Source organism: Mus caroli, chromosome 17 (assembly GCF_900094665.2).
Source record: "Mus caroli chromosome 17, CAROLI_EIJ_v1.1, whole genome shotgun sequence".
In the NCBI taxonomy this organism is placed as follows: Eukaryota; Metazoa; Chordata; class Mammalia; order Rodentia; family Muridae; genus Mus; species Mus caroli.
In genome coordinates, this window is record NC_034586.1 from 31961702 (window position 1) to 31973502 (window position 11801).

The 11801-nt window shown below is 50.1% G+C and overlaps 1 protein-coding gene across 2 annotated transcripts in view; it reads right to left on the reverse strand.

Moving 5' to 3' along the window:
* Window positions 1-507: 507 nt before the first annotated feature.
* Window positions 508-11801, reverse strand: part of Nfkbil1 (NFKB inhibitor like 1) — a 16860-nt gene continuing 5566 nt past the window's right edge. For both annotated transcript variants that reach the window (XM_029471367.1, XM_021186374.2), the window contains exons 3-4: window positions 1464-1685; window positions 508-1308 (exon numbers count right to left, since the gene is read on the reverse strand). In XM_029471367.1, coding sequence (XP_029327227.1) covers window positions 722-1308; window positions 1464-1685 — 809 coding nt within the window. In that variant the 3' untranslated portion in view covers window positions 508-721. The remainder of the gene's footprint in view (window positions 1309-1463; window positions 1686-11801) is intronic.

Sequence of the window (11801 nt, forward strand, 5' to 3'; positions counted from 1 at the left end):
AACCCAGCTTACATAATCTGGCCCTTTCCAGCCTCCTTCCTGCTTCTAATTTTAGAAATTGAAATTCCCTCCCCCACAGGGCTCTTCCTCCATCCCCTCTGGTTCTATCCTCTATCCTCCCAGGTCCTCGTGGTCCCCTAGCCCTGCTGCCCCCAACCCAGCTCATTCAGTGACTCAGCAGAGGGAAAGCCCTGAGCTGAGCAGGGGTGAGGATGTGGTTGGAGATGGAGGGAGGGGTTGTTCCTTTTTCTGTCTCTTGTTCACATTTTTCTTCAACTGCAACCTTGTCAGGACCCCGGCGTGGGTGGGGTGGGGAGCTGAGAGGGTCTGGAGGATGAACCAGGCCTTCTTAAGGAGGGCAGGCAGGGGCTTCTGGTCTCCATCGAGAGCGCACTGTGACTGTGCCGCAGGTGTGTGGGAGCTGTGGGTTTCAACAATTGGGCGGGAAAGGAGATGTCGTGGGTGATGAAAACCATAGCAATGGAAAAAACAGAGGAGAGTCTGGAGTGAGGTGTGGAACCAAGTCTTATTAGGAAATGGCAGTCCAGAGCAGTGGTAGAGCCTCCCCCACCCCACCCCCACAACCATTACGTTAGCCGTCCCATATCCTCTCCTCTCTGTGCCGCAGCTGCCTCTTCTTGTCCATCCCCATCCACGACCTTGCTTCCTTCCGTCTATTCTTGAGGCTACATCCCCACAGGTTCTTGCTTATTCCCTAGGGTCACTTGAGGGCTTCTGCGTGGCGGTTCAGGGCCTGAGAAAGGGCTGTCACAGCTCCCATCACTCGGCCCAGCTCCCAGGTCTCAATCTGGCTTCGGAATCGCTGCAGGAAGCGGTCAGGATGCCATCGGACCTGTTGGACTCTCAAGTACCTCTTCAGAGCCCCCTGTTCCTCCAGAGGGGGGCCCCTGGCCACCAAGGCTGCAGCCATGGCCTCTGGGTCCCCTCCACCAGGGCAGGGCCAGGGCACATCGCCAAAGCGCCAGAGGCTGCCCCTCCCTGCCCCTCGTGGGTGTTCTGCCCTGGGCCCAGCCCTGGGAGGCTCTGGCTCTTTGTCCCGTTGAGCCTCTTGAGCCCTCCTGGCTCGGCTCTCACACAGTTCCTTCTCCTTGGCCCGGGCTCGCTCTCGGAAAAGGCGCTGTTCCTCCTCGTGCTGTCGCCAGCTGTGACTGGAGCCCTCAGCCCTTGGAGGTCGGCAGGATCCCTCTGCCTCCAGCTGCTGCCGCTGCTTCTGGGCATGCTCCCGAGCCAGGCGCTCTGACCAGGCTGAGAAGGACTCGGGCTCCTGCGTGTCCCGGGAGGCATCATCTGTTCAGGAGGTGGGATGAGGTTGTCGGAGAGAGGCTGTGATTAGCGGACTTACAAAGAGTGAAATCAAGAGGCCACATGCATTGGGCCTGGAGTAGAGGACACAGGGCAGGGGCGGGAGGGAGGGCGGCTAGGGGTGGCAATGGGCTCCTCACCTTCAAACCTCCCGATGACCTCCTGCCACTCATCCTCCAGCTCGCCTTGTAGCTTCTGCCGCCATTCCCGCTCCTTGGAAACCTCCTCATCCTCTTCCTCTTCGGCAGAATCCCAGGGGGGTCCCCAGCCGAGAATCTGCCCAGGAGTCTCCCCATCCTTATTTTTTATCCCCATGGCAGATGGGCAACGACTCAGCAGCGGCAGGAAGAAGTCCGTGTAAGCTAGGGGCAGAGACAGTGAGCAGTCAGCTGGGGCTCCGCGAGGCTGCCATCTTGGATTCTCTTAACTCGACAGCCACTAACAATCACATAAGGCAGGAGTGTGGAGTTTAGAACGCTCCGACTTGTTCCCCACAGGCAATCTCAGTTTGCTCTAAGTGTTATAACCGCGTTTTCTTGCCCTTGGCACCTAGGACGACTTCAAATTCTTTTGACTATTTTTTAAAAAGATTTATTTATTTTATGTATGTGAGTACACTGTCGCTGTCTTCACGCACACCAGAAGAGGGCATCAGCTCCTGTTACAGATGGTTGTGAGCAACCATGTGGTTGGTGAGAATTGAACTCAGAACCTCAGGAAGGGCAATCCGTGCTCTTAACCACTGAGCCATCTCTCCAGCCCTCTTTTGATTATTTTTATTTTTTATTTTGAAGCTATTATCACTATATACATATTACAAACTATTGTTCTCATCTAAAATTACATATTAAGATTATCACATTAGGCATGGTGGCACACACCTTTAATTCCAGTGCTCAGGAGGTAGAGAGTTCAAGGCCAGCCTGGTCTACAGAGTGAGTTGCAGGTCAGCCAGGGCTACATGATTGATCCTGTCTCAAAAAGTCCAAATACAGTAAATTAATAATAATAAAGAATATCAAAACACCGTGTTCTGCACCACTACACACAAACATAGTAGTACATTTACTATTTCTACCCAATAAATCTGAGTAAAATAAAAGTTTTCAGGCGAATGTTCCAGCATTCCCCAGGGGAGGGAAGGGTGGCAGTGACGTACAGGTGCTGCCAGCGCAGAGTGAGTCTCTCCTAAATGATGGTGGCCAAGGGCAGGGAAGGACCAAGCACCTTGGGTGCCTGGTCCTGAGCCTGAGCACCAGGTAGACTGAGGGGAGCCAGATGCCATCGCTTCACCCTACCGAGGGAAGCCCAGCAGCTGGGACCACCACCTGCCTCCATCAGGAGCCAGAGGCAGGCAAGCGGCTGGGGCAGCATTCGGGCCGGGGACCTACTTCCTCTCCTAGAGTAGAAGGAAATGGGACACAGGCCTTGATGGTTCCAGGAAGTTAGTTCACTTACCAGGAGGCTGGCACAGAGGCAGGGCTGACCTGTAACTGCCAACAGGATGGAAGGGCCTACATAGCAGGCCAAGGTGCCAATCCACTCTGAAACCACATCAGGGCAAGGCAGGCTTCCTGCTGTGATCTGCCACAAACCCTCCCGAGTTGTCCCACTTAGCAGGACCTGCTTCTGGCTTCCGTCCTTCAACTTCTTCCCACTAGGGCTCACTGCAGGGTGTGACTGTGTATGGAGCGTGTGAGAGCACAGTGTGTGTTTATGTGAGTGTGAGCATGCATAGTGTTTATGTGTGTATGTGAGTGTGCAGTGTTTATGTGTGTGTGAGTGCTGAGTGTTTATGTGTATATAAGCATGCAGTATGTTTATGTTAACAAGTGTATGTGTTTATGTGAGTGCAGTGTTTGTGTGTGTGTGTGCACAGTGTGTGACAGTGCATAGTGTGTTTATGTGAGTGCAGTGTTTATGTGTGTGCACAGTGTATGGTTTTGTTTTTTTTTTTTTTTTTTTGAGACAGGGTTTCTCTGTGTAGCTCTGGCTGTCCTGGAACTCATTTTGTAGACCAGGCTGGCCTCGAACTCAGAAATTCGCCTGCCTCTACCTCCCGAGTGCTGGGATTAAAGGCATGCGCCACCACGCCCAGCTTGCACAGTGTATGTTTATGTGAGTGTGATAGTGCAGAGTTTGTGTGCGAGAGTGCACAATGTATGTTTATGCAAGTGCAATAGTACAGTGTGTGTTTATGAGTGTGTCAGTACATAGTGTGTATTTATGGGAGTGTGAGGCAGTGAGTTTATGTGTGAGAATGCAGTGTATTTATGTGAGAGTACAGAGTGTGTTTGAGTGTGTGAGTGCATAGTGTGTGCTTATGTGTGTGTTTATATGTTCTGAGTAGGCCCAGGTTCATATGGAAGGTTTAACTCTGTCTTTTTATTTTGTGTGTGTGTATGTGTGTATACCAACATATCCAGCTTAAGATCATAACTGCTAACAGTCTGCTGCAACCTCTAGTCCTGCCTTGCTCCATACAATTGTGCACATGGAAAGTTATTGGAGCTGTGGCCACACTATACCCATGTACTCAGAGGTATTTGCCCATCTTGGCAACTGGCTTCATTTTGTTTTTGTTTTCTTTTGAAATACCCGATTTATTTTATTGGTTATGGTATGTGTGTGTGTGTTTGTGAGTGTGTGTGTGTATGTGTGAGTGTGTGTGTGTGTTGTGAGAGGGTCTCACAGCCCAGGGTGTCCTAGAGCTCATTTTGTAACTGCAGACTAGGTCTCAACCTCGTGACTCTCCTATCTTGTTATGGGTCACCACATCCAACTGAAACTAACAGAATCCTTGGGGCATACACATCCCACACAGGCTGACAGCAGCAGCTAGCTGTTCATCTTGGTGTTTTTATGAGACAGGCTTCACCGTGGAGTCAGGCTGGGGTGAACTCACAGCTCTCCCTCCTCATGGCTTTTTGTCTTTTATTTTCCCCCAGGAACCTGCCATTTGTTTCACTCTTTGATGAGTGTAATGAGTGTTGCACTGTGAGCTGAGACACAGACCTCTCCTCACCCTGTCTGTCAGACTGTGTCTCCAAAGCCTTTAGCCTTAAACTTGCACGAGTGTGGACATGGATACATATCTGCCGAGGGTGGGTGTTCTAAGTCGGAACATGTGCAAGCCTGCTGGGCTTTACTGTGCATGCACGCATGACAACCCTTTTCATGGAGAGATGGCTCAGTGGTTAAGAGCACTGACTGCTCTTCTAGAGATCTTGAGTTCAAATCCCAGCAACCACCTGGTGGCTCACAACCATCTGTAATGAGATCCGACGCCCTCTTCTGGGGTGTCTGAAAACAGCTACAGTGTACTTGAATATAACAATAAATAAATCTTTGGGCCAGAGGGAACAGAGGTCCTGAGTTCAATTCCCAGCAACCACATGATGGCTTACAACCATCTGTACAGCTACAGTGTACTCATATACATAAAATAAATGATACATAAATAAATATATCTTTAAAAAATGGTTTTATTAGGGCAGACATAGTGGCACAGGCCTTTAATTCCAGTAATTGGTAGGAAGAGGCAGAGAGGCAGAGGCAGGCAGATCTCTGTAAGTTTCAGGACAGTCTGATCTACAGAGTGAGTTCCAGTCCCATCTCCCTGTCCCAGCCAGACTTTTCTGAACAGAGAGATGTGTGAGTAATAGAGCCGCTTTGGGAGTCTCATTTCCTCGTCTGGCCTCTGCTAGCACCTACCTTCCTAAAGCTGGAATGAAGTTACGAAATAAATTTTAAAGTACCCCCCCCCCCCGCCCAAAGATGTATTTATTTACTTTATGTATGTGAGCACACTGTCACTGTCTTCAGACACACCAGAGGAGGGCGTCAGATCCCATTACAGATGGTTGTGAGCCACCATGTGGTTGCTGGGAATTGAACTCAGGACCTCTGGAAGAGCAGTCAAGTGCTCATAACTGTTGATCCATCCATCTCTCCAGCCCTAAGGATTAAATACTTTTTAAAAAGTATTTTCATATATGCACAAATATGAAAAAATTCCAAAGGAAAACAATGAAGACATGAACAGGTTACTCACAAAATAAATACTAGTAGCCAGAAAAATACAAGGGTCTCTACATACCCCTGTCTCTCCTGGTACTCTCTCACGGGGAGCAGGTACAGGCCGTTGCGAACTGCCCAACCTGGGTGCTGGGAACCGAACCTGAGTCCTCTGCAGAAGCATTGTGGTCTCTTGACCCCTGAGCTGCCTCTCCAGCCCCTAAATCAATGCGTTTAATGTTCACTAACATCTTCTCTTCCTGCCCACCTTCCTGTGAGGTTTGTGCCATCATGTTTGCCGGAGCGCCCTTTCACACAGGGAAGCGAATATGCAAAGTTCTGTGGAAGACATACTCGTTCCTTGATGACAAAAGTGTAAGTCTCTCCTCATCTTTAACAGCACAGCACTTCCACTCAGAGGGAGGAGGGACCACACGGAAAAAGGGACAGGTTTGGGGGCTGCAACCTCAGCACCATAGACAACCATACAAGAAACTCTACTCATCTCCCTCCTCCCAGCCAGACTTTCTGAATAAAGAGACCCGTGGGTAGTCCAAATTTCACTCTCAGGGGTAGTGAACCCTCTTTTCTGGCCAGCTATTTGTGTGTCTCTCTTTGAGGTCAGTCTGGCCTGACCAACTGGACTTCACCCCATGGATCAGGAGGTCTCTGTTCTCAGAGGATGCCCTGGTTCTGGGCAAACCTCAGTCAAGTCAGTACTGGAAAGAGGCCTGCTGCCCTCCGAGGCCTTCTGGGTGAGCGCACATCTCTGGTATGATGGGTTTCATGACCTCTGACTCACATTCTTTAAACTCAACCTCTCAAAAGACACAGCCAACAAGACCTTATTTTCCTTTGTAATGAAATCTGGCCAGACTAGGCTGGCCACAGAACAACACACCATTTCACTCCTGTCCTACAGTTGGATCTCTTTGGCATCATTTTAAGAAAAAAAAAAAAAAATCCCTCCTTTATGGTCTCAGCACGGGACAAGAACAGGTGCCTCCCATACCAGCCTCCCTTGAACTCAGCCTTAAGCGACAGACTTGATGGCCACGCCAGGTCCCACTCAACCACCAGCTTCTTTGAGACCAGCACCTATCCCTCCACCTGGCGACTGCACCCCACCTTCCCCTCTGACTCCTCCCTCCAACTGCACTCCCTCTCATCCACACACATTCAAAGACTTCAGGTAGGAAGCCCAGAGAACGACTATCACACCCTGATATCTGTGCCCTTGACAAGGCAGCTGACATAGGCCGAAACACTATCTGGGTCTATGTCTCCTCCCGCTGATGGACCTGCCCCAAACACAACTGCTCTAGATGAAGTCTGCCATCACTGGATCCAACAGAATCTCCAGCCCCCACTGAACAGCCTTCACCCCACCCCTTCTGCTCTACCCCTCTCTCTTTTTCTCCTCTCCCCCTGGTCCTCCAAGGAAACCCAACAACTTGCTATTTCTTTCTGGTTTTTTTTTTTTTTTTTTGGGGGGGGGAGGTGAGGGGATGAGGGGCAGGAACAATTGCATCTGGAATCTAAAACTTGCAACTACAAGGTTAACACACAACATTGTTGCAACACCGTGGGCCGTCTTCTGTCTGGGGCTTAAACTGAGACAATTACCGCCCAAGGTCAATTGTTATCCTTGTCAGCTTCTACAGGAATGGAATACGCTGTAATTCTCTATCTCAACATTTTTCTTTAAGCATAAAAAGAGCTTTTTAAAAAAACCCAAGCAGTTATAAAGACTCCGGACAGACAAGCGCCCCCAGTCGGCTACCATGTCTGCAGTGATGCCGGGAGACCTTCTGTCCTGGATGCAGCTGAACAGACAAGGCTCTGGTCAGGAAGTAAAGAGGAAAAAGAGACAGTGTACAGGAGACGCAGAGGCATGGAGTGTGGAGAGGCGCTCTCGGTGAGGAAGGTGGAAAGGAAAAGGGTATTTTTAGTTAAGAAGAAGGTCTGCATGTGTAAATTAAGATTCTCCTAAGGTGAAATGACTGGACTTTTCCAAAACGGAAAAGCTAAGACGAAAGTAAAACTGACACGTGTGAGCGTGCGCAGGGCGGTGGAGTCAGCCACAAGGTCTGCAGCTTGGAGGTGAGGGTGAGCTGGTTGGGGCACTGAAACCCGGTGAAACCCGGTGCAGTGCAGCACGCGCACCCACGCTGAAGTCCAACCTCTGCCTCACACTAGCGTCTGGGAGATGCTGCCTGGAGCTTTGGCCAAAAGCTCCTTCAAGTGACAGAGATTTTGTCTTGGCCATGAAGATTGTTTTCTGCCAAGTTTGTCAGGCTTTTGGTTACTTTGAAACTGAGTTTTAACAAAACTAGGATTTTGCTCATTTGTTTTCAAGCCAGGTGTGGGAGCACAAATCTTTAATCCCAGCACTGGAGAGGAGGAGGTGAGAGGATCTGTTTATTCCAGGATAGTCTGGCCTGCATAATGAGTTCCAGAACAGCCAAGACTATGTAGGGACCTTGTCTCAGAAGACAGCAAGGAAAATAAGAGATGATGATGATGAAGGAGAAGATGATGATAAGTATTAGCATAAAACAAAATCAGCTACCTCCTCCCCGGGAGTCCCATCTTCCTCTTCTCAGGGAAGCCAGTGCTCCAGAGCCCCCAGGGCCACCATTCAGATGTCTGGCTGCAGCCATATCACGTATTAAGTACCAACAACTGTTGCCTTCAAGAAATGACTAAATGGGTTTGTTTACCTCTCCAAGACAAACTTTTTCAGAGCATGCTTAAGGAGAGATGCAAGGCAGCTGCCTTCGAACACCAGTTAATATGTCTGACCTTTTTCTTCAGAAGAGATCCCAGATGCTGGCATGAGGCAGTGAAATCCTGGGCCCAGGACGCTCCTGGTTTTGGAGAGGTCCAAGAGGAGTGGTCTCTATAAGGCTCACCCTCACCCTCACCCTGGCCCAGGACAAACCTTCCCAAAGCTGCCATAAAAATGTCCCCAAGATGCTGTCTCAGCATAGCTGGGCTGCCATACTCACCCTTGGGCTCAGCCCGCTCAGCCTGCACCGCCTGCTCTGTGCCCTGCCTTTGATACACATCCCTTGATTCCTTCCTCCTGGGTCTCAGGGCCCCTCCCTTCCAGAGTCTGCAGCGTAGGATCACGACAGGGAGAATAAGAAGCAGATGTTAACGCACATGCACCCTGCTCACCAAGTCTAGGAGATCCTGGGTGGCAAAAACAAACAACGTCCCAGGGTTCCACTGTCTCAGATCCGAGCCCTGGATCTGACACCCTGCTCCCTTCAGTCTGTCAGGGACCCGGTCCTCAGTCCCAGTGTCACTCAGAACAAGCAAGGCCTTCAGGATCCAGTGCCACCTCCTTGCTGCTCTGCCCTCCATCTTCTAGAAAGGGGGTGGGGACAAATCTAACAAGGAAGGGACCTCACCAGGCTGCACTCCAAACTCGGCCCTTCCAAGCCCTTCATGGTTGTGCTGTCCCTGTGCGCTATGCCACTGGGTGCCAGGGTGAGTACGGCTCCGAGTCTGACTGGGAGCACTTCACATTCACTTTACATTCACACAACCTGGGACCTGGATTAACCATAAAATCCTCTCTCCTGCCTTTAATCCCAGCACTCAGGAGGCAGAGGCAGGCAGATCTGAGTTCAAGGCCAGCCTGGTCTACAGAGTGAGTTCCAGGACAGCTATGGATACACAGAGAGACCCTGTCTCAAAAAACAACCAAACAGCCAAATAAACAAACAACCTGAAACCAACCCTCTCTCAGGACAAAAGCCTTCAGAGTTAAGTGGACGGGCAGGCCTGTCAGCTCCTTTCTTCTCAGACTGCAGCCATGCTGTAAGGCCTGTGTTCTGTGTCTGGAGGTAGGGTTGTTCTAGTCAAAGCTTAAGCAGCCTACTCCTGCACACTGCTTGGAGAGCCCTCTCTTCTTTTGGGGAGCACCAGGTGAATGCCATCCTTAAACACCTCCAGATCCTCGTGAGCAGCTGAGGTAATCTCTCTTCTTTTCTGAGCTCTAATGATAGGATTTTTGAAACTCATTTTAAAAAAAAAATGTGTTTTTAGATTTTATGTGTCTGAGTATTTTCCTAAGGTTTATGTATACACATGTGGGTACCTGATGCTTACAAAGGTCAGGAGAGAGGTCAGATCCCCTGGGTGCTGGGAACTGAACCTGGGTCTTCTGCCAGAGCGACAGTGCTGCACTGGGAAGCCCGCTGTCCAATTCAAGCTCTGCCTTCCTACCCCCCCCCCCCTCCAGGGGCACCGAGGGGCTCATTTCAAGGGATTCTTTCTGGCTTTCCCAAAGGAGACCTCTTAAAACGATCTGGGTAGTCCCACCTTTACCCCAACATTTCAGGCTCTCTAGACAGAGAGAGGGCTTTTTTCCATCCCAATGGCTGGTGCGGCACGCACACACAGACACAGATACACCCTAATGCCCTTCATTTCCCCACAGGCCCAGTGTGATGCTGGCCTTGGACGAGGGGACACTCACCATTATTTTGCTTGTGTTCTATTGTCTTAAGGTTGGGTCTGAGACTCTCAGAGCCTCCGGAGAAGGCCACGTGGCTATGACACACACAGTGACACACGGTCCTGTCCAGGGACAGCTCTTCCATGTTCACAGCTTTCCTGTTCTAACTTACAAATATTTGCAAGTTTCAGAACTGCATGATCTTAGTCTGTGCTGCCTCCCTGCAGTCCTCCCTGGTGTTCAGATGTTTCTCACCTCTTTATTCCAGTGAGAAACAAAGCAGCTGTTGCTTTGTCTAACTCGGAGGTCTCACCAGCCTCCGTGGGGCAGCTCCTAGAAGCTCTTTTAGGCGTCTGGACTCCCTCAGCTCTCAGGAACCTCTGTTTTAAGTCTGCTGTGTGTCTTTGGCCCTTGCTTACTCAACCTTGTGGTAAATCAATGTCTCCCTGATTTCAGGTCTCTCAGTTCCAGATGGTGCTGCCTCAGGGACAGCAGCCGCTGCGTAAACACGGATGCTGCCTCCCACCGCCCAGGAGCCCCTGCTCGGGTGTCACAGCCTGACCTCTGACCTCTGATCCCCTTCGACAGTAACTCCACCTCCTCTTTCCAACACAGTTGATGTCCTGTGGTCTCATGACTCTGACGTATCAGCACTGTGGCAAGGGCCGCACTCAGCCCTGACGCAACTGCACACGATGGCCTCCATCTTCTGTGAGCCTCATGCGTAGGGGTATGCGGGTGCTGTTCTGTGATGGCTGGTTGCCCAGGGCTGGGCTCAAGCAAGACTGCTGCTGTCTTTGAGCAGGACCAGAAAGAGTTAATTTTGGGTCTGGAAGAACACAATATTGGTAAAGCGCTTGCCACGGAAATTTGAGGACTCAGGTTCGCATCCCCAGCAATCACATCTGCAATCCCAGCCACAGCAGCACACATCTGCAATCCCAGCCACAGCAGCACACATCTGCAATCCCAGCCACAGCAGCACACATCTGCAANCACATCTGCAATCCCAGCCACAGCAGCACACATCTGCAATCCCAGCCACAGCAGCACACATCTGCAATCCCAGCCACAGCAGCACACATCTGCAACCCCAATACTCCCACCGCAAAATAAGAGGTGGAGCTGGGAGTCCATAGAGACTCATGGGCCAGCTAGCCTGGAAGACATGGTTGAAAAACAAAGATGGGCTGGAGAGATGGCTCAGCGGATAAGAGCATTGACTGCTCTTCCAGAGGTCCTGAGTTCAAATCCCAGCAACCACCTGGTGGCTCACAACCATTTGTAATGAGATCTGATGCCCTCTTCTGGTGTGTCTAAAGACAGCAACAGTGTACTTACATAAACAAAATAAATAAATTTAAAAAAAAAAATTCTGTCTCAAGTACAATGAGAGTTGAGGACCAACAACTGTATCCTTTGACCTCTACACACAGATAGAAAAACAAAACTAAATTTTAAGAGAAGAAGAACTAAGCTCAATGAGCCAGACTACAGTCGATCTCACAACAGCACTACAGAGAATTCTCTAACAAGCAGGCTCAGTCCATCAGGGTCTGACCCCTGGTAACTCATGACAACTTTGGACTCTAAGAAATAACTTACACTGTGACGAGTATCCCACAGTAGAGGAATATCCAACTGAGCATCTGTCATGAGCCCACACAAGTGTCCCTCCCTCGAGACCTAAACGACCAGGGCACCATGGTGTGAAAACATTTCCTGATGCCAAGTGCAGACAGCTCCTCTCTACTGTCTGCCTGCAGCAATAAATTCTCTACTGCAGCGCCTTCTATTTATTTCTGGCACCACAACCCCCTGGCAGGGTTTCTTGTAGCTCAGGATGGCCTTGTAGCCAAGGCTGGCCTTGAACTTGTTTTTTTTTTTTTTTTCCTGAAACAGGGTTTCTCTGTATAGCCCTGGCTGTCCTGGACCTCACTTTGTAGACCAGGCTGGACTCAGCTCTAGTGATGATTAAGACTTATTATTA